The sequence below is a fragment of the Pan paniscus genome, chromosome 6 (genome assembly GCF_029289425.2).
Source record: "Pan paniscus chromosome 6, NHGRI_mPanPan1-v2.0_pri, whole genome shotgun sequence".
Taxonomy (NCBI): domain Eukaryota; kingdom Metazoa; phylum Chordata; class Mammalia; order Primates; family Hominidae; genus Pan; species Pan paniscus.
Window position 1 is genome coordinate 26,734,713 of NC_073255.2, and position 24,471 is coordinate 26,759,183.

The 24,471-nt window shown below is 39.9% G+C and overlaps 2 protein-coding genes across 6 annotated transcripts in view; one reads left to right on the forward strand and one right to left on the reverse strand.

Moving 5' to 3' along the window:
* DNAH11 (dynein axonemal heavy chain 11) overlaps positions 1-24,471 on the forward strand; it is a 358,159-nt gene that overhangs the window by 327,456 nt on the left and 6,232 nt on the right. Inside the window, exons 74-79 of the mRNA XM_055115753.2 lie at positions 1,951-2,178; positions 9,359-9,550; positions 12,963-13,082; positions 21,102-21,344; positions 23,297-23,479; positions 23,558-23,673. Of these exons, the coding sequence (XP_054971728.1) occupies positions 1,951-2,178; positions 9,359-9,550; positions 12,963-13,082; positions 21,102-21,344; positions 23,297-23,479; positions 23,558-23,673 (1,082 nt within the window). The remainder of the gene's footprint in view (positions 1-1,950; positions 2,179-9,358; positions 9,551-12,962; positions 13,083-21,101; positions 21,345-23,296; positions 23,480-23,557; positions 23,674-24,471) is intronic.
* The window catches only part of CDCA7L (cell division cycle associated 7 like), a 131,726-nt gene that overhangs the window by 54,616 nt on the left and 52,639 nt on the right, over positions 1-24,471 (reverse strand). For 3 of the 5 annotated variants that reach the window (XM_034963782.3, XM_034963784.3, XM_034963781.3), the window contains one exon: positions 19,369-19,589. The exons of the other annotated variants lie outside the window; for them this stretch is intronic. In XM_034963782.3, coding sequence (XP_034819673.1) covers positions 19,538-19,589 — 52 coding nt within the window. In that variant the 3' untranslated portion in view covers positions 19,369-19,537. Of the gene's footprint in view, positions 1-19,368; positions 19,590-24,471 lie in introns of those variants that run through there. 5 annotated transcript variants of the gene reach the window in all.

Here is a 24,471-nt window from a genome sequence, read left to right on the forward strand (position 1 = left end):
TATAGATTGTCTAAAAGTGTTGCACAAGCATTGCTGTTCTTGGAAAAATAGGCATAAGAATCTAGCCAGTCCCAAAGCCAGTACCCTCAAGAATAGCTGCCAAGCTAGATTCCAAAGTGTGCCTGTGCTCCACGATGGCTTGCTTAGAGGTTTTTCTGTCCCCTTCAGTGACTCCAAAGTCACTACCTAGAATATTTTTACATTTGATTCAAGTAAACTTTTCAAGTAAGGTACTGTTGTAGCCCATAAGACAGAGAATGAAGATATAATTGAGTTTACAAAGCAGGTTTTATTATTGTTTCTGTTGTTTTCTTTTATGATTGGCACAATTAGGAATGAGAAATACTCTTTCCTTATAACCTGTTAGTAAGCATGTAAAGGAGGGAACTTAGAGTCCTTACCTACTGTATTACTTTGCTAGAGTAGATGGCCAACTTTCTGTGTCTTCATGTGATTTGTCTTCCGTGTTTCTGGGTCCTAATCCCTTCTTCTCATAAAGACATCAGTCATATTGGTTTAAGACCCTTCATTGGCTGGATGGGGTGGCTCATGCCTGTAATCCCAGCACTTTGGGAGGCCGAGGAGGGCAGATCATGAGGTCAGGAGATCGAGACCATCCTGGCTAACACAGTGAAACCCCGTCTCTACTAAAAATACAAAAAAAATTAGCTGGGCGTGGTGGTGGGTGCCTGTAGTCCCAGCTACTCGGGAGGCTGAGGCAGGAGAATATTGTGAACCCAGGAGACGGAGTTTGCAGTGAGCCAAGATCGCGCCACTGCACTCCAGCCTGGGTGACAGAGCGAGACTCTGTCTCAAAAAAAAAAAAAAAAAAAAAAAAAACCTTCATAATGACCACATTTAGCTTTAATTATCTCCTTAAAGACTCTATTTCCAAATACAGTCACATTATGAGATGCTGGGGGTTAAGACTTCACCATATGAATTTGGGGGTGCATAATTCTGCCCACCACATCTACCAGTGTTCATTATTTGCCAAGGGAATAAAAGCCAATAATGTGAATGACTGAGTGGGCTTAGATCTTTTTGCAATAGAAATTTTAAAGCAGGATACTTGCATTATTATTTTGTTCCATGTTTGCCTTCATTCTCTGTATTTTTGTAGCTGTTATAATCTTAAATGTTTTTCTTTGTTGGAAATAATTATATATATCTGGGTGTGACATTTCAATTACTGTATCAAGGACTTCTCCAAAGCCAGAGAGCATGTAAGGTGCAGCCTTTATATCTCCCTCCCTGCACCAACTACCAAGCTATACCCTGTGCGTGTTTGGTATTGGAAGAGCAAATTTGTGAATCATAAAATGGAAAAGCAAAGAATGACAACGGTGGTGGCATTTAACTTTTTGTGTGTGATTTTCAGCAGACCTAGGATTTAAGGAAAATCATCTGTTAGGAATAAACAAAACATCTTAACAATGAATGATTGCTTACTTTCAGCTAGCCTTGCTTCCCTTATATCCTTTTGAGTTCATATGCTTATGAGTAGGAGTTTGAGTAGAAGAGGTTTCCATCAGAAACCAATGAAGAGGGTGTCAGGCACATTTCTGGCTTTTAGTTTTCATATTTTCTCAAACCCCAATATGTCTCAGTAATTGTATTTGAACCATAACAAAGAAAAGTACTAGGCAACTCCATCTCAGAAGTAACTCGTGGGTGTTTGAAGTAGATATGTGTATTGCGTGGAGATTTTGGATTACAAAGACAGTCTGTGTTGATTGGGAACATTTAATATGTTCAAGGTTCAATTCCCTTTTGGCTTTTTTTTTTTGATGTATTGATAAAGGAAAATTTTTATGATGTATTGATAAAGGAAAATTTGAATCATGGTTCTCTGAGTTTTCAGTGCAATTATATACAGGAAAATGTAATCTTATAATTCAAGTAATATGCCTCACCTTCACAGGAATTATGCACCATACTATCTTTCAGAATGTTCATTTGGTAGCCAAGTGGCTAGGAACCTTGGAGAAGCTCCTTGAAAGATTCAGCCAAGGAAGCCACAGAGATTACAGGGTTTTCATGAGTGCTGAGTCTGCACCTACACCAGATGAGCATATCATCCCTCAAGGACTCCTGGAAAATTCCATTAAGATCACTAATGAACCCCCAACAGGGATGCTGGCCAATTTGCATGCCGCCCTCTACAACTTTGATCAGGTAAGAAAGCGAAGCAGGCTAGGCAGACAATGAAGTCAGAGTCATCTCACAAGACTGTGGGGCCCAGAATCAACCCAGGCATGTCATTGAGAGGGATGAAGCAAGTTCTTAATGTTCGCATGTGAAGGGGTAGGGGTGGGCGTGTTTTAATCTCTTGAAAGAATTGCCCCTGTCATTTCCTATTCTAATGACCAGTAAATATATTTAAGTCTCACCCTAACATTAAGAAAACTTCAGCTACTGTGTAGGGAAAGCTAACTAGGTAACTTCTTGAGGAGGTTGCTTTTTTTTTTTTTTTTTTGAGACGGAATCTCACTTTGTCGCCCAGGCTGGAGTGCAGTGGCATGATCTTGCCTCACTGCAACTTCCACCTCCCGGGTTCAAGCAATTCTCCTGCCTTAGCCTCCTGAGTAGCTGTGATTACAGCTGCATACCACCACGCCCGGCTAATTTTTGTATTTTTAGTAGAGATGGGGTTTCACCATGTTGACCAGACTGGTCTTGAACTCCTGACCTCAGGTGATCCACCTGCCTCGGCCTCCCAAAGTGCTGGGATTACAGACATGAGCCACCGCGCCTGGCCAGAACTTGCTTCTTGAAAACAAATGTGGCAGACTAGTATCTCTGACCGCAGAAAGAGAAGAAGCCATTGTTATTCTTGTTGATGATGGCGACAGTAATGACATGGTAAAAGTTTCACTGTAGTGTTTTAGCCCTGGTTTGATATGAGTAGATTTAAAGTCCTCTTTTTGGGTTATATCTATGACACCTTATTTATATTTTCATGTTTTTCCAAGATAAGACAAATGAATACTTACTTGGTTTTTTGTTTGTTTTTGGTTTTTTTGAGACAGAGTTTTGCTCTTGTCGCCCAGGTTGGAGTGCAATGACATGATCTTGGCTCACTGCAACCTCAGCCTCCCAGGTTGAAGCGATTCTCCTGCCTCAGCCTCCCAGGTAGCTGGGATTACAGGCGCCCACCACCATGCCCAGCTAACTTCTGTATTTTTAGTAGAGACAGGGTTTCATCATGTTAGCCAGGCTGGTCTCGAACTCCTGACCTCAGGTGATCTGCTCACCTTGGCCTCCCAATTCCACCTTGGCTGGAATTATAGGTGTGAGCCACTGCACCTGGCCGAATACATATATAAATTAATACATATATACATGTGTATATATACATATATATACACATATATATGATGTATATATGATACCTTTATTACCATTACTCTTTTCACCCAAACTATCCTATCTATCAACATCATTGTCAAGTCTTTCAGTTTCCTTTCTTGCTATTGCTCTGAGATCTTCCTTCCTTCCTCTAATTTTTTGGAAATCCTTGGTAAATCGCATTCTTGTTAGGACAGTAGAATGAACCCTAAAGAGGAAATACATATGATTTGGTGATAAATATTCAGCCCCCTCTTAGAAATATCATTCCCTATGAAGCATGTTAGCATCCTTAGCTTCTTTTCTAGTAGCTTTTGGGTCAATACATAAACCAACATTATGAAGGAATTATGATAATTGACTACCTAAGAATACAGTGTTGAAGAATGCAGTTAATTACTTCATTAAATAATTAAGTAATTTGTATCCTATATATACACAGAAGATTGTGCAAATAGTAGGACTCAAAAAGTCTTTTTGAAACTATTAAATATCTGCAATATGCCTTATTTAATCCACTATGACAGACATATATGTTTTTTAATCATCCCTTAATTTATAATTTCTGGCTATTTATGACATTTTCAAGCTATTTCCCAAAGTACATACAAAGAGGAATTTGATTTATTTAAATAAGACTTATCTGCCCCCTAAAATAAGTATCTTTATTCATGAAAGTGAACATTTCATGAACAAATATGCTTCAGTCCAATTATCCTTCAGCTTTTTTGTTCGTTTGTTTGTTTTTTTTTTTGGTAAAGATCACTTCGAGAATCTCATAAAACTATGGACACTCTCCCCAGGGGAATACACATTCGAAAATATACTGCACATTGGGCCAGACACAGTGCCTCATGCCTACAATCCCAGCACTTTAGGAGGCTGAGAGGAGGTTCACTTGAGCCCAGGAGTTCGAGGCTGCAGTGAGCTATGATCACACCACTGTGCTTCAGCCTGGGCAACAGAGCGAGACACTGTCTCAAAAAGTAATAATAAGTGTTAAAAATATTTTGCATATAATGGTAAAGATTCACAGATTCCCCCAAAGCCTATGCATGAATTACCTAGTTAAGAACACCTGTTCTGGTCTTTTCATGAACCTGTCAGTTCTTTTGACTGCTATCTGGAAAGCCACTTTTATTAATTGAAGGTTACTTTTATTGGAAAGACTTTTAGGAACTTCAAGGAAGAATATTTCTTTTTTTTTTGAGACGGAGTCTCACTCTATCGCCCAGGCTGAAGTGCAGTGGTACGATCTCGGCTCACTGCAAGCTCCGCCTCCCAGGTTCACGCCATTCTCCTGCCTCAGCCTCCCGAGTAGCTGGGACTACAGGTGCCTGCCACCATGCCCGGCTAATTTTTTGTATTTTTTAGTAGAGATGGGGTTTCACCGTGTTAGCCAGGATGGTCTTGATCTCCTGACCTTGTGATCCGCCCGCCTCGGCCTCCAAAGTGCTGGGATTACAGGCGTGAGCCACCGCACCTGGCCCAAGGAAGAATATTGCTTATTTAGTGGAGAGGATCCTCTGAAATATTAAGACTGAACTTGATGTTAAGTAGCAAAAGCAAAGATAACCAAAGTGATTCACTAAATAATCTTCTCATCAAACCTATCTTAGTCAGAGCCAACCAACAAAATAAAAAATCGCAGAAAATCTAAAATGTTAGAGTCTTTTATGAATGCTGACCTGTCATTATGTTAGAAAACAAAATGCAGTTTTTAATCAGATTATATAATTCAAGGGATTTAGCCTGTGCTCCCTGGCTCTCTGTGAATAAGTTCCCATTGCCCTTTTATCAGTTAGAATGTTGGGTTGGCTACTTTTGAAAGAAGTTCTTATAAAATAACATTGGCTTATACAAGGTCAAAAGGTAGTCCTGCCGCATGAGAGTTTTACAGATAGTCCATTCAGAACTCATGTGTTACCACAAATTGTCATCAATCTGGCTCTTTATAGTTCACCATTTCTAGAATGGGCTTGTCACGGTCCCAGGTGGCTGCAGGAGTTGCAGCCCCCATATCCACATTCCTGACAGGAGGATGAAAGAAGAAACAAAGAAGATGACAAAAGGAAAAGGACGGTGTTTGCTTTGTTGTGCAAGTGCTTCCTACAAGTTAACAAACAGAAATTCTCCTTTCATCTCATTGGTCAAACTTAGTCACATTGCATTACCTAGCTGCAAGAGAGGCTGGGAAAAGTGAATTTATCTTAAGCAACCATAAGCCCAGCTAAAAATTAGCAAGAAGACATTTTAAGGAAGGCAATCAGCAGTCTCCATCACAGATGTCCTTTCCCATATCTCCTTGTATTATTTGGGGTGTTCTGTGTTGCTGCTGTGGTCCAATCTTGTTAAAGCCTGCGTATGGATAGAGTGATGAATGCTATCTCTCTTGTTACCCATATGGGTTAGGTAAATGAGGACCAGTTGTTCCTGTTGCCTGGGTGTCCCTCACAGTGGAGTAAAATACCCAAGAGGTTTAGACAAGTCAACTGTACTGCTAGGGTATTTTTCAAATCTAATTAAACCTTTTTTTTCTTTTTTTTTGCTCTGTCACCCAGGCTGAGGTGCAGCAGCACACTTATAGCTCACTGTAGCCTTGAACTCCTGGGCTCAAGTAATCCTCCTGCCTCAGCCTCCTGAGTAGCTGGTACTACAGGTGTATGCCACTATGCCTGGCTAATTTTTAAATCCATATTTTTAATCTTTCCCCTCAATTTAGAATTTACCTCCAAACTTTGGCATGTGTATTCAAAATGAACAGTTTGTTTAATACTAGTGCTTTATTATCCTGAGCATTCCAGAATATTTATGTAAATTTAATCAAGTGGCTGGGACATAAAGAACCATTTCTTGTAGGATGCCATCTACCTACACCTTTCAGCTAAAGAGCCTCTTGAGGCTGGGCACGGTGGCTCACGCCTGTAATCCCAGCACTCTGGGAGGCCGAGGCCGGTGGATCACGAGGTCAGGAGATTGAGACCATCCTGGCTAAAAAGGTGAAACCCCATTCTACTAAAAATACAAAAAATTAGCCAGGCGTGGTGGCGGGCGCCTGTAGTCCCAGCTACTCAGGAGGCTGAGGCAGGAGAATGGCATGAACCCGGGAGGCAGAGGTTGCAATGAGCAGAGATCGCGCCACTGCACTCCAGCCTGGGCAACACAGCGAGACTCCATCTCAAAAAAAAAAAAAAAAAAAAAGAGCCTCTTGAGGCAGATGTCATAAAGGAGTACTTTTGGCTCCCTTCACACCCAGATAACTATATTTTTTTAGAGTAAGAAGATAGATTTCTGTTTCTGTAAAATTTGCAGGCAGAAACAAGTAATTGATCATTGTGCATATAAAATTGGTAATTGTGTACAAATAGCACTACTATGGGTATGCAGATGCCTGTTCTTTGTTCACAATGGAGTCTGTATTTTTTAAATATTTGCTTATCACTTGGTTTGCAAAAATACAACTGGCCTGAACTGTGGAATGGTAGGTAGACTCATACCTTTTCTTCAGAAAGCCTGATTCATATTTTTTTCCTGCATCATTTATGTTATCAGAACACAAAGAAATGGATTGACTTGTTTCTTTTAGCACTGAGGATAAAGCCAAGTCATTTATATAAAGTACAGATTGAAGTAATGTACTTAGTTATTGTAGTACCTTGGGTTTTATGTGGACTATCTGTAATTCAGAAGGGTATTAAGTGATTTGTTAGATCATAATTCCAAATTGAAATTTTGATACATATATTGGATCTCCTAGAAATATCTCACATTTGAAAGTAAATTTTTTTTATACCCTTCAAGATTAATTCCAGTTATACGGTTTCTCTTTTCTGCCTTCACAAGCTTGCCCTTTATTTGTGGAAAAGTTATTTTTTAATGATTGTATATTTCCAAGCCCCATAAATGACCTAAAAATGGCCTAGTGATTTAGAGTGACCTAGTGATTTAACTGGATCTGTGCTACATGCTTCCTGGCCAATTCTAGAACCGTATTTGGTGGGAGCCCTGGATTCTGCTAAAAGCACTGTCTAAAGAAACTAAAAAGCTCTCTGGTCCTGGCCCACAGAGAACAAATCTGTTCTTGGTTTAGTATCACAAGTCCTCTGGAAGACTAGGTCTGAACTACTCACACTGGTTCTACATATACTTCATATATGGCCCAAGTTGTCAGATCCATTTCAGATGTGAACTGGCTACAGTTTGCCCATTTTAAAGGACAAGGCAGGGAAGGGCAGAGTTTGGCCTCTTCCTCCCCTGTTGCTCAATGCCAGCTGAAGGAGTAGTCCTCAACTTCCTTTCCTTGCCTCACAGAGCTGCCAAATCTGAACGTGGGTGAAATATGACTTTTAAGCCATAGATTGGACAGCTATTTTTCTTTTAATTTTATGGCTGTTGGGCCATAACCGTATCCAGGTAGCATGCCAGGATTCCATTTTCCATCTGCATTCTTAAAAAAAATCTCACAGGTCTAGGCTGGGCACAGTGACTTGCGCCTGTAATCCCAGCACTTTGAGAGGCCAAGGTGGGTGGATCATGAGGTCAGGAGTTCGAGACCACCCTGGCCAATCTGGTGAACTCCCATCTCTATTTAAAAATATATACAAAAATTAGCCGGGCATGGTGGTGCATGCCTGTAGTCCCAGCTACTCGGGAGGCTGAGGCAGAAGAATCGCTTGAACCCTGGAGGCGGAGGTTGCAGTGAGCAGAGATAGCCCCTCTGGTGACAGAGCAAGACTCCATCTCAAAAAAACAAAAAACAAATAAACAAAAAAAAAACCTCACAAGTCTAGACACGTTTCCCAATTTTCCATATATCACCCAGTCATCCCAACAATGAATTTTACTTTTAGTTCATTGGAAGGAAATAATGTGTCGTGGTGATTTTATTAGTTAAGGTACAGGCTAAGCTGCTGTAAGAAAGAGAATCAAAACTATAGGGATTCAAACAAGATAGGAGTTTTTTTTCTCTCACATATTAGGCAGCTTTGTTCCATGAGATCATTCATACGCCCAAGCTGATGGGTGCCTCTGCCATACCTAATTCAAGGTTTCCAGACTTGTCCAATCATCATCATTTCTAGCCATAGAAAAGGAAAGAGTTCGCTGGGCCCCGCGGTTCGTGCCTATAATCCCAGCACCTTGGGAGGCCGAGCAGGGTGGATCACCTGAGGACAGGAGTTCAAGACCAGCCTGGCCAATGTGGCAAAAACCCATCTCTATTAAAAATACAAAAATTAACTGGGTGTGGTGGCATGCACCTGTAATCGCAGCTACTCAGGAGGCTGAGGCAGGAGAATTACTTGAACCCAGGAGGCAGAGGTTGCAATGAGTTGAGTTGGTGCCACTGCACTCCAGCCTGGGTGACAGAGCAAGACTCCGTCTCAAAAAAAAAAAAAAAAAAGAAAAAGAAAAAAAAGGGAAGAGTGACAACTAAGACAAGCAATTTCATTTTCAGCAAATGACCTGGAAGTTATACACAACACTTTAGCTGAAATTCTGTTGGCAAAAACTTGGTTGGATGACACAAATGGCTTCAAGGGAGGCTGGGAAACAGTCAAGGGTGTCCATGTGCCCAGAGAACCAGGGAAGAATGGATAGTTGTGGTTAACTAGCATTCTCCCAACCGTAATAGCATTCTACTACAGTGATGAAATGAAGATGATGGCTTTATGTCATCCAGATTCTGCGAAGAAAATTTTGCAGAGGAAAATGATGTCAAGCAGTATGACATGGTTAAAATGAAGTGTCTCATTTTCTAGTGAACTTAGAAGCATTCAGAAGCATGACTGAAGCAAAATAAAAGTATTCCTCTTAAGCCAACAGACTGGCAAATGCCAAATAATCTCCTGTTATGCTTCTCATTGGATAAGTAGCCATGCTGAAAACTGCATGTTGCCTCTGTAGTATCTCACTCTCAAAGTTCTTTACAAGATTATTGAAAACGCAGACCCTTGCTCTTGGAAACCATACTGATGGATAATCAAGCATTTCTTCTCTTTTTTCCCAGGATACACTTGAAATATGCTCCAAGGAGCAGGAGTTTAAAAGCATCCTTTTTTCTCTCTGCTACTTCCACGCCTGTGTTGCTGGGAGACTGAGGTTTGGCCCCCAGGGCTGGAGCCGAAGCTATCCTTTTAATCCTGGAGACCTCACCATTTGTGCCAATGTCCTCTACAACTACTTAGAGGCAAACCCTAAAGTAAGTGCTGGTGGTCAAATAACCTCTTCCAAGGAGTTTACAAAACTGACAGTCTTTGGGCACTATCAAAATTGACCATAATTTCTCTTTTGAAGCTATTATTGAAATAGCTGACGCTATGTATGTATCTTCTGCCAAGTGTGAAAATAAACCAGATCAAAGGTTTTTCAGCAGTGGATGTTCGCATTTCGTGAGATAGGTCAAACCAGTTCTACGTCAGCAGCTTAGTGTAAAAAAAAACAAAAAACAAAAAAACAAAAAATGTCCTTCATTATGTTAACAAAAACAGTGGTTTACATGTGCATATATGCCAGATTCATTAGGCAGGTAATGAAGCATTTGCACAAATGTAATTACATACAGCAATTCTGACAGTTCATAACACTGCATTAATAATCACTACAATTAGTTCTGATGATGGAAGCAATTTACAGCACGTCACATGTATAAATAATGGTGCATTTCCTGCATATGTCATTATTATGTATTAAGGATGCCACCTTGTTGTGACTTTCTCAGTAATGTTCCCCTTGATTTGCAGTTAAAGGTAGATGAATGATTTTATTTCGTAGCTAAAATGTGTTTTACAGATGGGAATGGGAATGCCTCATCAAGAACATTTGTGTAAATTCTCATAAACCCAAAGATTAGATTTCAAAAAGCAAGAACCATTCATTCCTAAGGATTTTCTAGCTTAATCCTCACAAGGGAAACTTTTTTCATTAAGTTAAATCCGTTAAAACTAGGATACATGTGACAAAACCAGTCAAGTGTTGTACTCTAGGCCACATTGTCTACAAAGGGTTTTTAAAATCACCCATCCCTGTTTCTAAATGGAAACTATTGTTTTATGTTCCTTCAGTAATGATTGTTATAACTTTTTTGGTCCGCTTTCTCAGGCTTCAGTGGTGATTTGATTGCTATTAGAATAGATACCCTTGGTACCTAACATAGGCATATTTTCCCAAGGAACAAATTTTAAATAAGTTGTATCCAAAATAAATAGTTTTAATATGGTATTTGATGTTCATTGTTCCATATCTCTCATTTTTTAATTTATAGAATTAAAAAGTAATTCTGAATACTTTGAGCATATTTTGACCATTCTATTAAATAGTAATATTTTTGTGTTGATTCCCAGCACATTTTGTCTAAACTATTGCACATAAAATTATAACAGTTCTAGGTAGAAAAAGGAATGGACCATTTAAGACTTTTATTCATGTTCTTCATAACTGTCCTGTGAGGCTGCAACCGGGAATAGAATCATATTTCAGCTGAATCCTATACACCATTGAGGTGGAAATGAAGGGGAGGAAGAGGGAAGTGGACACACGTGTTTCTCTCCAGCTCTTACATCCTGAGTCTTGGAAACACCAGTTGACCAACTGAGTCACACTGTGTCCTGCTTTTTTTCATCCTGGGGCTCCAGGATCAGCACAGCCTTAAGTTTTTAACACATTCTCATGTTTCTCAGTCATTTTCTGCACATCACAAAGCGACTTATCAGGATTTGGGAATTAAATTCCTATGAGCACATGTTTGGTTGTACAAAATGCCCTTTTCAAGAAAGCATATGTAAAAAACAAAGACCAGGATTGAGGGAAAGAGAATCAATTATTGAAAAGAACAGATCTGAGGTCAGGCGTGATGGCGCATGCCTATAATCCCAGCACTTTGGGAGGCCAAGGCGGGCAGATCACTTGAGTCCAGAAGTTCGACACCAGCCTGGGTAACATGGGGAAACCCAGTCTCCATAAAAAATACAAAAGATTAGCTGGGCATGGTGGTGCACGCCTGTAGTTCCAGCTATTTAGGAGGCTGAGGTGAGAGGATCGCTTGAACCCTGGAGGTGGAGGTTGCAGTAAGCTGAGATCATACCACTGCACTCCAGCCTGAGCAACAGAGTAAAACTCTGTCTCAAAAACAAAAGAGGAAAGAACAAATCCTTAGCTAAATAATTATTGAAAAGAACAGATAATTATTTAAATAATTATTGAAAAGAACAGATCCCTAGTTAAATAAAAATTAAAAAGAGATACATATTGAATACTGAAATGTGTAGCAAGCATCAATTAAATGTAAGCAGAAAAAGAACTAAAAGTCAGAAGCCTTTGTTTTCCATCCATTTCAGCTATTTGGAAGGTAGTCCATGCAGTGGTTGAGAGAGCATGTTGCGGTCTAGGCACCCCTCTCTTATTTTTCATTCACTTCAACCCAGCTTAAAAGACATATTTGAGGTTCATTTATTCAAATTCAAATAAACTTGTAGAACAGTACATTGGCATAGTTGAAGCAATTTTACTTGTTCTGTTCTGTCACATCACGCAACAAGCGAAGGCTATAATTATGTTTTTACTTAAACTGTTGGGAGGCAGTATACTGCCCCCGAAGGTGTAAAGGTTCCTGTCTAGAAAGGCTTCATCACACACTGGCATGTTTTGCACACCCAGAAGAAGCTAAAGTATAGCAAAGAGAGGCTTCAAACCCTGCTCAGCCAAATAAAGAGTAGATATAGTGATTTCTTGAATAAAACATGGTATAGTCATTAGTTACAACCCTTAGAACAGTCATTAGGCCAGTCATGCCGTAAGACAAGCCCTCAGCTCCATCTGTGGCAAGGGGATTTGTTTGCCTGGACTTTTGGAAAATACTAGGATTCTACATATACCCCAAATTCAAATTGTGTGGATGTTGCTTTCTTTTCCTGAATCAGATAATATACAAGCTGATATAAAGCAGATAATAAAAACATGTCATACTTCAAAGGCCTTGTGAACCAACATCCTTTCACAATTGTTAGATGAGAATTTGAATGTATAAACTTTCCCTGCAAACATGTTCTAGGGATGACTCAGTTTCTTTTAAAATCTGCCTAAGGCTGGGCGTGGCAGCTCAAGCCTATAAATCCCAGTACTTTGAGAGGCCAAGGAGGAAGGATGGCTTGAGGCCAGGAATTCGAGACCACCCTGGACACCATAGTGAGACCCCCATCTCTACAAAATTTTTAAAAAATTAGCCAGATGGAGTGTCCTGTGCCTGTAGTCCTAGTTACTTGGGAGGCTGAGGCGAGAGGATTGCTGGAGCCCCAGAGTTCAAGGTTGCAGTGAGCTGTGATTGTGCCACTGCACTCCAGCTTAGGCAACAAAGCCAGGCCTCATCTCTTAAAGAAAAAAAATCTTCATAAACAGCTCAATGTTAGTGAATTTTCACTGACTATATTAGAAGACACTGAAAATAATTCTCCCAAGAAATTCTCTGCAGAAACGTAGACAATTTCTGAACCACCTTTAAATCCTCCTATTGACGGAGGCTTGGAGGGCATTGTGTTAGAGGGGCGCGTGCCACTGGCTGGCTACTCTGAGGCAGACTGTGCACCCAGCAGTGAATATTTGTGTGGTTTTCTCCACAGGTCCCATGGGAAGATCTCCGTTATCTCTTTGGTGAGATCATGTATGGAGGCCACATCACAGATGACTGGGATCGCAAACTGTGTCGGGTGTATTTAGAAGAATTCATGAATCCATCTCTGGTAAGACATTTGTAAATTAATTTGTAAATAAATTTCACTGAGCAAAAAATTCTGGTAAGAATTTTATAAACTAATTATACTATGGGCAATTCTTAATGTTATTGAGGATGCTTGGCCTTTTGGGAAATTTCTTAGAAAAGCAGAATCTCGGGTTCCATCCCAGACCTACAGAATCAGAATCTGCATTTTCACAAGTCTTCCAGGTGATCTCTGTGTGTGCAAGAGAGTGCACCAGCGTGAGGCAGCCTCACATGCACTGACTCATCGGCTCTTTATAAAAACCCTATGAGGTATGCAGAGCTGACGCTGTTATTCCCTTTTCTAGACCAAGATGCTGAAACATGGGGATTTGCCCCAGGCCACTAGGTTGGCACGGGCAAGAGTTTTGTGCGTCTTTTGATACAAGTCTTTTGATTTCTATTCCAGAGTTCATTTCACTAAAGTTTCTTTTCTGCCTGTCATGGAAGTCCTAGAGAATAGTCTACAGTTGGACCAGTATCAGTTACTCAATTATAATATGTGCTCAAGAAAAATGTGGTGAATAAGTATGTGAGGTGATAGATTTGTTAATTAGCTTGATTTAACCATTCCACGATGTACACATGTATCAAAACATCACACTGTGCCCCATAAATATATATAATTATTATTTGTCAATTTAAAATAAAATTAAATCTAACAAGATAGTAAAAAAAGATTATATATATCAACCAAGGGCAAGGTAAGAACCTTATTTGGATCTTGTTCCAAATGAACTGTAAAAAAAAAAAAAAACATTTATGACACAATGGGAAATTAACATTAACATATCATGGTAATATAGAATCCCCGTTAATATTTTATGTGTGATAATAAAGTAATATAGTTATGTTTTTTAAAAAGAGAAAAGATGCTCCAGGGTGAACCTGGAGGACATTATGTTAAATGAAATAAGTCAGACACAGAAGGACAAATACATGTTCTCACACACATAAAGACTCTTAAAAAGCTGATCTCCTATAAATGGTGAATAGAACAGTGGTTACCAGAGACTGGGGAAGGGGAGAATGGGGAATGAATGGTCAACAGATACAAAGTTACCATCCTTAGAAAGGAAGAATAAGTTCTGGTGTCCTATTGCACAGTAGGGTAACTGTAGTCAACAATACAATATTGTATATCTAAAAATAGCTAGAAGAGAGGATTTTGTATGTTCCCACCCCAAAGAAATGAGAAATATTTAAGATGATGGGCCTGCTAATTACCTGATTTGATCATTACACAACATATACATGTATGAAAACATCGCATTGTACCCCATCAATGTGTACAATTATTATGTGTCAGTTAAAAAGGCAAGTATGGTGATTTGAGAACCTCATTCTTCCTTCTCTCGTGAGGAAGAGGTAGATCACCCCTGTAGGTGGAGTTTTAAAAGACCAAGCATCCTTTTCCCATTTCTCATCTTAGTAACCCTGTGTCTGTGTAGAAATGGTTCCAGCCCGGGGCTGTGTTTTCTGGAAAAAGTACTCCATTTTTGTTTCTCGTACTACAGAGGGTGAGCGTGGTGGCTGTAGTTTTCGCATGCTCTCTCTCCCTCATGGCATCCAGGTTCATGGCCATTCCTGGTTATTTCTTGGAAACGTAAAGCACCTGTACACCATATCATGTCTATTTCCAGTTGGGCGAGACACCAACGCTGTTTAAAGCAATGCTTTGAATAGTTTGAGTGATGTCCTATTTATAGTTTCTCTGAAAATTTCACCTCAGAGAAGCATTATATAGATTTGATCACCTTCCTAGAGTTCATTTTGAGAAGTAATATAATCATATCAGTCTAATATTTAGTCTATATTAGATTAAATCACTAAAATCATATTAGTCTAATATTTAGTCTATTTTAGACTAAAATACACCAGGAAAACATAGTGTATTTTAGTCTAATATAGAAAACTGGGGACATTCTTTTGTTACTACTTTTAATAATGTGGAACAGTTTGGAGACAGTGCAAAAAATGCACAATGTTATGTAATTGTTTCTTTTGATTGTGAGTCTCATGGTCTTTCCTTAGTTCTAATGAGCAAGATTTCACATGTCAGAGAGAGACTTCCAATTTAGCACAATTGGAAGTCGCTCCTCAGGAGAGGTCTGGGAGCAAGTTACCATGGAGATGGGAAAGCTAAACAGTGCCAGGCATGCGACCTTTACAGAGGCTGATTTCTCCGAATGATGGTGGAGGGCAAGGGGCCCGCGAGGAGCTGCCGCAGACAGTCCCTCCCCTAGCTCTGGCCTGTGGCTGAGGGGAGAATTACTGTTGCCAAATGCAGCAGTCCATTAACCGTCACAAGCCTGAACTCCCATTCAAATAATTGTAAAATAAATATAGGTGATGAAACCTGAAGGGGCATCAGTGATGTGTGTAAGCCCTTTAGAAATTTAGGTACCTGACCTTCCATACAGATCTGGCGAGGTTTTCAGGATCGAAATGCTTCATTTTGCAAGCTGGCATCCTCACTGGAGAGGTACCTCCTCAACTCACCAAAGGAAATTAAAGCACTTAACTGACTTGCTGTCAGAGGCTGCAAATCCCAGTTATTTTGTTCTCATGCAAGTTTCTCCTGTTCATGCTGCTTATATGATTAGCAACGTGATCTAACACTTCATCTGCAGGACATCTTTTTGCCACTTCCCACAAGTGGTTAACATATTTGGAAATTAGTGTCTTTGGTTGCATTGGAACATGATCAAAAAGCAACCCATTCATGGTGTGGGGTTTAAAGTTCTGCTGCTCTTATCAAAAGAATCAGAATGCTTTCAGTGATATCTTGCTGTTAGGAGGATCAGTGAGTTTCTTGTTGAATAAATGAGTTTGCTCTCAGAGAGAGTTCTCCAGTGGGCTTTAGAGGGTCTCTGGCCAAAGTCAAGAAAGAAAACATCTTCTCACATAAAGCATGTATTTGGCAGCGTTAATTAAGAAATACGGTAAATCACTTTCAGAGAATAAGGTACCAGGTCACCTTAAAGTTATCATATAATACAAACTATTTTAGTAATATAGAATAACAAGAATCTGGGCTTTGAAGTAAAAACCAAAGACAAAAAACACCTGGGTTCACATTGAAGTACCTCTATGTATTTGCCGTATGATGTAATTGACCCTCTCTTAGCCTCAGTTTCATCATCTGCAAAACCAGAATGATCAACTTACAGGTTCGCTGTCAGGTTTAAACTTTGGTACAATGCTAGAACAATATGCTTAATAAATGGGAAATCTTTTTATTATAAAGTATACATTTTCATTATATATATTTAATATTTGGCTATACATTAATCTGTGATGACAGTGGGAATCCTTTAGTAAATACCTGCTCTGTGCCAAGCGTCATTACCACACACTTTATATGTATGTTTTCTTCTCACTATAACCTGGAAGAGTAAGTATTATTCCATTTAATCAAAAAAGAACCTCAGGCTTAGAGAGGTCAAGCAGCTGAACCAGGATTTAAACTCGTAATCAGACTCCAAAGGCTGGTCTTTCTCTGCACCATACTGCCCTGGCTGGAGTGCTGAGCTGTTTGCAGCACAGGTCACCAAAACAATGACTCGTATTTGTATGTAGATGGTGTACAGGCCAACACTGAGAACAACACGGGCAATACGGGAGACCAGAGTTCTGGTTCTGCTACTGACTTGCTGTCTGGCTTTGTGCATGGCTTCCCTGTGCCTCAGTTCATTCATTTGTAAAATTAAGGTATTGCCTAGAAAATCACCAATGTACCTTTTCATTCTCAAGACACCATGATAATTCAACCTTGAGTAATGTCTAAAAATCCCTAACAGCACTTTGGGGCCATGGCATTTTTGACCCAAAAGGCCAAGGGCAAATGCATTTGTTTAAATTCACAGTGAACTGGAGCTTCTTGTCATTACCAACACTACTTGGAGAGGCAGTGGAGTGGGGGTCGGATTTTGTTAAATACCAGAAAGGAAAATATAAAAAAGACAATAATCTCATGGAGTCCAACATAGTGGGCTGGATGCTGGTTCTCCAGTTTCTAATAACTGTGCCTGCCCCTGATTTCAACAAAGATGATTTCAATTTTTTTTTTTCTTTCTTTTTGAGACAGAGCCTTGCTCTGTCGCCCAGGCTGGAGTGCAGTGGTGTGATCTCGGCTCACTGCAACCTCCACCTTCCAGATTCAAGTCATTCTCCTGTCTCAGCCTCCCGAGTAGCTGGGATTACAGGCATGTGCCACCACGCCGGGCTAATTTTTGTATTTTTAGTAGAGATGGGGTTTCACCATGTTAGTCAGGCTGGTCTTGAACTCCTGACCTCATGATCTGCCCGCCTCGGCCTCCCAAAGTGCTGGGATTACAGGCATGAGCCACCATGCCTGGCCGAAAATATCATCCAAATTTTTGATTATATTTTCATGATGTGGAGGTTCTTTCTGCCTGAGCATGATTCTATCGATTCTTTTTGTTTTTAAAAAAGGTTTTACTAAGATATAATTTGCACACCGTAACATTTACCAATTTAAATTATACAACTCAAAGGTCTTTAGTATATTCTGCAACCATTGCAAGTTTTAGAACAGGTTTATTACCCACCGCCCCCCCACCCAAAAAAAAAAAAAACCCCCTGTAACCATTAGCAGTCAGGCACCATTTGTTTCCCACCCCATATTCCCCTATACCCCAGCCCATGGCAGCTACTAATCTATTTTCTGTCTCTATAGATTTGCATGTTCTGGGCATTTTAAAAAATGGACTCATACAATATGTAGCCTTCTTTCACTTGGCATAATGTTTTCAAGCTTCAGCCATGCTGTAGCATGTATCAGTACTCAATTCCTTGTAAGTCTGAATAATGTTCCATTGTATGGACATAGCACATTTTGTTTATCTCATCTGTCAGTGGACATTTGGGTTGTTTCTCCTTCTTGGCTATTATGAATAATGCTGCTATGAACTTTTATGTACAAATTTTGTGTGGACATATGTTTTCAATTCTTTCGGATATGTACCTTAGAGTGGAATTGCTGGGCCAAGTGATAACTCTATGTTTATCATTTGCAAGTACCACCAAACTGTTTTTTAAATAGTGGCTGCACCATTTTATCTTCCCTTCAGCAATGTATGACAGTTCTGTTTTCTCCACATCCTCACCAAGACTGCTACTGTCCACGTTTTTTTATTTTAGCCATTCTGGTGGAGGTGCAGTGGTGTCACATTACAGTTTTGACTTGCATGTCCCTGAAGACTAACAATGTTGATACTCATGTTCTCATTGGCCATTTGTGTATCTTCTTTGGAGAAATGTCTATTTAGAATTTTTTTTTCTTTGAGGCATTATAACAGCTTTCTCAAACAAACCTCCTCCAAAGGCAAGAAAGTTGGCCACTGTGTAGAGAGCTCTACAATGATGGCCCCATTAGCAAAAAGCAGCTTTTCATAAAAAGTCTTGAGTGGGAAAGGAGAAAGTATAGATTCAGCATCAGGATTCACAGGGCTCCTTGAGTATATTAAAGTTTTGATGGTTTTCTTAAAGTAAAAGGGAACACAAGTCTCTGTATGGAGGACATTTCTCAGGTTTTGTTTGTTTTTTCCTTCTAGAAAAAGCAAGATATACTAAAATCAAGTCTGCTGCTAGGGTACGAGGAAGACCAAAACTTACATAAGAGCCTGCTGTGTGCTGAGCTGTTTGCATATCTTACTAAATTCTTATGGCCACAACCATTAGGTTGCTGTTATGAGCAATATTTTACTGATGAAGAGATTGAAATGCAGATAAATTGTTATTTCTTAAGGCCACCAACCCATTAAGTGATGGAAGCTGAATCAGGCTGTCTAGCTGTATACCTCAGGCCCTTTTGAGTTGGCTGTTTTCTTTTGCTTTGCTCATTGCCTACCATATGGAAAGCACTTGTCACATGTCTGTAAAGACTGATTTTCTTTCCAAAGAACATGGGCCATTTGCAATCCCATCAGCAGTACATGAGCACGCATTCAAACAAATGTCCCCATGGCAGCTTAACCTTTCCAAGTGGTTTTGGTTTTGGTCAGTTTCTTTGCTTGAAGTTCTGTTTTTAACTTTTTGATTTTATTAAGGACAGATTAACTGTGGCTTCTGAAATTTCTTTCAATTTCCTAGTAAGCACAAACAGAGAAGACCAAGTACTTGTTTTACGGAATAATGTTCAGTTGGGATATGTGGATTCTAGGTTTTGGTTTTCTTATTTTTCTTATATTTTGCCCATATTTTTATTCTGGCTACTTTATCCATCATAGACTAATAATAATGAGTTTAACTCTCCTGTACCATTTTATTTTGGTTGCCCTGAGCCAGGTGACATTTAAATTTTGATTATTCTTATATATAAACATGAAATGATACAAATGTGAATAAATAAAGCCAAGCCAATGGATACTGGTGGTGGAATAGTCCAACTTCTTCCTTCCCATATTCATCGGGTCAAGATTTCCATTTCTGGCAATATGAAGGATTAGATAACTTGAAAATCCTCCTGGTACAAAATAAAAATAAAAATGCTGAGTCGAATGTTTTAAATGCGCTTGGAAGTCGCAGAAAGCAGTCGAGCATCCTTATTAAGGACATAGGCTTTCTAAGTAACCTGGATTGCAGGTTTAAGAAGGAAAGAGAAAACCACTGTTACACACATGATTGTGTGGAAATTCACACTTACTTTGTCCTCTTTAGACTCTGAGTTCCTTAATAACGAGGTCATATGGAGCTCATACTTCTAAGGTTTGTTGTAGTGTACTGGGTGGTGGGTACATATTACTGAATGAATTAAAGAATATTCACTTGCTCTCCAAGTGATAGTGAGGGGACCACAGTGTAGCATACACAGGTACAGACAAATCCCATTTCAGAAACTGACTTAGAAAATCTAGGTAGAAAATAGCCACATTCGATGACAGTTTGAAAATAACATTCCTCTGTACATTTAAGTGCACATACAGACAGGATTTATGGTGCAAGAGACTGGGAGAATTAAAACAGAGGGGTTAATGGTCCCTGGAAACTAAAGAGCAATCAGGGAAAAATAAATCTGAGATTATACTGTTACTTAGAAAATTGTAAGCACTTGATTGACTCTGTGTTTATGGCTGGTCAGAGACTCAGGCTCATAAATTCTTTTGTTACATTTTGAAGTTCTACATTCTAATGTTTAGAGGGTTTGTTATTGCTATTCACATTGCCTTTGTTCAAAACTTCCCCCTAAATTGAATGTCTACCCTCTTGCCCCAGCCTTATTGAAGTAGATGGGCACGATAAAAGCCCGCTTTCTGCAGCCTTTCACTCAGTAGGTAACTGTGTATTGAGCTCTCAGGGTCTGTGGATCCTAAACAACACAGACTCTGCTGTGAGTAGCTCAAAGTCCTGAGAAGGTAGGATCAGTCTGACTCTTAGTATATATGGCCTATACATGGTACTTATATACACAGACATTTTTCATTAAATGCACATATCATTATTTATAATTATAAAATTCAGGTATATAAATTCACATCATATATAAAATGATGTGATGCAGTACTGTGGAAAGTATGGTGCCCTGGGGAAGTACAGGCTACAGAGTCCTACTAAAATGAGTTCAGAATTATGATTAAAATCAAATGTCTACCTCAGCAAATTCACATCAGAGTCTTGATTTCCTCTCTGGGAAATGGGGATGGTTGGGAGAATCAATGAATGGGAGTGTGTTATAGGGTAGCCCAGGCTCTGTGATGGCTCATTCCTTTTGTGTGCATGTATCACACTGCCCCATGCACGCTGCAAACTGAGTCTTCTTAGGGATAGGATTAATGTGTGTTCCTTGGGATCCTCCCCAGAGATCAGTCTGGTGTTGCATATAGAGCAGAATTGTTGATTATAAAACAGTTTAGGGAGCCTGCTACCCAGACAGCATTGTGCTGGAGCCTTCTTGTCAGGGTCTTCTCGAAGTGTTGAGGAAGTGAAAATGGATGCCTACCTACATTTGGAATAACTGACTTTTCCTTTGTGGTTGAAGATTGAAGATGAACTGATGCTGGCACCAGGATTTGCTGCCCCACCCTACCTAGATTATGCAGGCTACCACCAGTACATAGAGGAGATGCTTCCTCCAGAAAGCCCGGCACTGTACGGCCTCCACCCAAATGCTGAAATAGAATTCCTGACAGTGACATCCAACACTCTCTTCAGAACTTTGCTGGAGATGCAGCCCAGGAATGCACTCAGTGGTGATGAACTGGGGCAGTCTACAGAAGAAAAGGTAGAGGGTCTTTCCTTCCTTTTCTTTTTCATTGAAGTATAATTTACTTGTACTGAAGTCTACTAATCTTAATTGTGCAAATCAATAAGTTTTTACCTAGGTTTTACTCATACAACCACCACCTAGATCAAAATAACATTTCCAACACTCCAGAAGGATACTCAGGCCCCTTATCAGTCAACATACCCCTCACCTCCCCCAGAGATAATCAGTATCTTTACGTCTATCATCACAGATTAGCTTTACCTGATTCCAAATATATGGAATCATACAGTGCGCCTTCATCCATGTCTAACTCCTTTCATTCTGCATTAGATTTGTGAGATTCATCCATGTTGTTCATGTACCAATGGTTCATTTTTGTTTTGAATTCTATATGAATATAAAATTCTTCATTCTACTGTGAATGGATGTTTGGGTTGTTTCTTGTTTTTCACTTTTATAGAAATATCACAACCATGAACATTCTTCTACAGTCAATATGCAAAGGTAACTCCCAAAGGCATCCATTCATACTACCCATTTCTCTATACCCAGAAGTGGGATTGCCAGATAACAGGGTATAATGTGTAGCTTTAATAGTATTCCCAATCAGTTTTCTCCAGTGGCTGTACCAGTTACTTTCCCACCAGCAGTGCGTGTGAGTTCCACTTGCTCTATCTTTTGGTGATTTTGTAAGGGTAATGATATCTCACAGTGGTTTTAATTTTGCAATCTTCAATTGAGGAGTAATATTGAGCATCTTTTCACATGCTTATGGCCGTTTGGATATACTGTCTACCTCCGCTGTAAATGAGTTTAAGATTTCAGGACCTGATAAATTACCGGTCAGAGTGATGCCAGCTGGCAGGCATGATGTCAGAACCAGAGGCAGTAGTCTGAGAAACCAAGGAAAGAAGGAAAGCTGCCTGAGGCTAAGGACAGGCAAAGTTCTTCCATCTTTTCTCCTTTCTAGATATTGACTGGTTTTTCCAGCTCGGTGGAGCTGTCCAGATAGAATTAGTATGCATGTCTGAGTACCATGTGCATACTCATACCTTTAATATATGTCTTTCATTCTTTCAGAGCAACAATTACAGAAGATAGAAGTTTCTTTGTTAAAAATGTTGATGTAAATTGCTCTAGGAATTTTAGGATGCCGTGGTTGGGAGGGCAGCATCATAGTTCACCAGAATTTGCTTACGCTTAAAAGGCTTATTTGGGTTATGTGACTTTTATTCTATTTTATTTTTTATTTTTTGAGACAGTCTCATTCTGTTGCCCAGGCTGGAATGCAGTGGCACCATCTTGGCTCATTGCAACCTCTAACTCTCGGATTCAAGTGATTTTCGTGCCTCAGCCACCCAAATAGCTGGGATTACAGACATGCTCCACCATGCCTGGCTAATTTTTATATTTTTAGTAGAGACAGTTTCACCACGTTGGCCAGGCTGGTCTCGAACTCCTGACCTCAAGTGATCTGCCCATCTTGGCCTCCCAAAGTGCTGGGATTACAGGCGTGAGCCACTGTGCCCAGCCCCTGGTTTGTGTGGCTTTTAAAAGGATCTTTTTAATTTAGCAGATTATAAAATATGGTACCCTAATAATAGGCTTCTACTTCCTCTGATCATATCTTTACATATAAATAACATGTAGCTGATGACAGCTCTATACTCCCTAAATGTTAAGTGAATAAACTGCAAACAACTGTAGCTCCTTCTTGACCAGATTTGGGGCTCCATGGAAGCGGAAGTGCTGGCATTGGTGCAGAGGCACCAATGAGGCAGCTGAGGGAGTTGGCACTGCCACGCTGCCCACCTCCTGGGAGCCGTAGGCATCCTTCACATGCATTCGCAGGCACCTTCAGAAGTCGTATGATATATTCTGGAACTTCACAAAGTAGAAGATATACACAGTCACCGTGACGAAAACTGAAATAGAAAGGAGCTAAATCTTTGTGTTACTGATTTAAGGTTAAGAATGTCTTGGATGACATTTTGGAGAAACTTCCAGAAGAGTTCAACATGGCAGAGATAATGCAAAAAAATTCAAATAGAAGCCCATATGTTCTTGTTTGCTTCCAAGAATGTGAGAGGATGAATATTCTCATTCGGGAAATACGTATATCACTTGAACAACTGGACCTTAGTTTGAAGGTAAGCTTAAAGTGAGGCTATAGTAGACTTCAGCACATTGGAAGATATTCACTGTGTGGCTTTTTTTCTCCATGCAAGGGGGAATTGGCATTATCTCCTGCTGTGGAAGCCCAGCAGTTTGCATTGAGTTATGACACAGTACCAGACACTTGGAGCAAACTGGCTTATCCTTCTACTTATGGCCTAGCCCAGTGGTAAGCTACCCCATCCTCACTGCCACTGGCCCTGAGCAGCCTCGGTGCTGGGTTAGTGTTCTGAATAATGCTTCCTAAGAACTATGCAGACGGAGCTTTGTGACTGTTCTCAACCTGTAACCGTAAAAAATTCTTTCACCAATTTCATTTGAGTTTACTTGGTATATTGCATCAAAGGCAAAAATAGTTAAAAGACAGGGTCAGAGCAAGATTCAAATTCTGCCGCTCACTCATTGATACATGATCTTAGACAAAATAACCTGTCTTTTTAAATCTGAAAAATGTAGATGGCAATAGAATCCCCTGAGTTGTTGTTAAGAGTTAAATGGCCATGGAAAGCAACTTGAATTTGCCTTTGTCTCACCTTATAACTTTACTTTGCAAGCCTGAGATTCCTATGCCTTCTCATAGACAACTTTTGAAAGTTTGTAATATGGTATGCAGTAAACTAGACTGGGGGTATAACTGCAGAGATGTGTCACAAAGCTAGGGCAGAAATTCACAGATTACTGAATGTAATCTGTGCTGATGTTACACCTAATTGCTCCTTGGTCTTGGCAAGCAATTCAGGAAGTTTCACAAAGCTGTTGATTCCTGGCTTTTTGGTGCTGAGTTTCTTTCCCCCTGTTTCCTGAATCATTATTCCATGAACCTCAACTATCCCTGTACCATTCCTATTATTTTAGTGGAGAGTCTTTACATTGTAGCATGCACACTTTTGACTTTTCTTTTTTTTTTGAGACAGAGTCTCTCTCTCTCGCCCAGGCTGGAGTGCAGTGGCGCGATCTCGGCTCACTG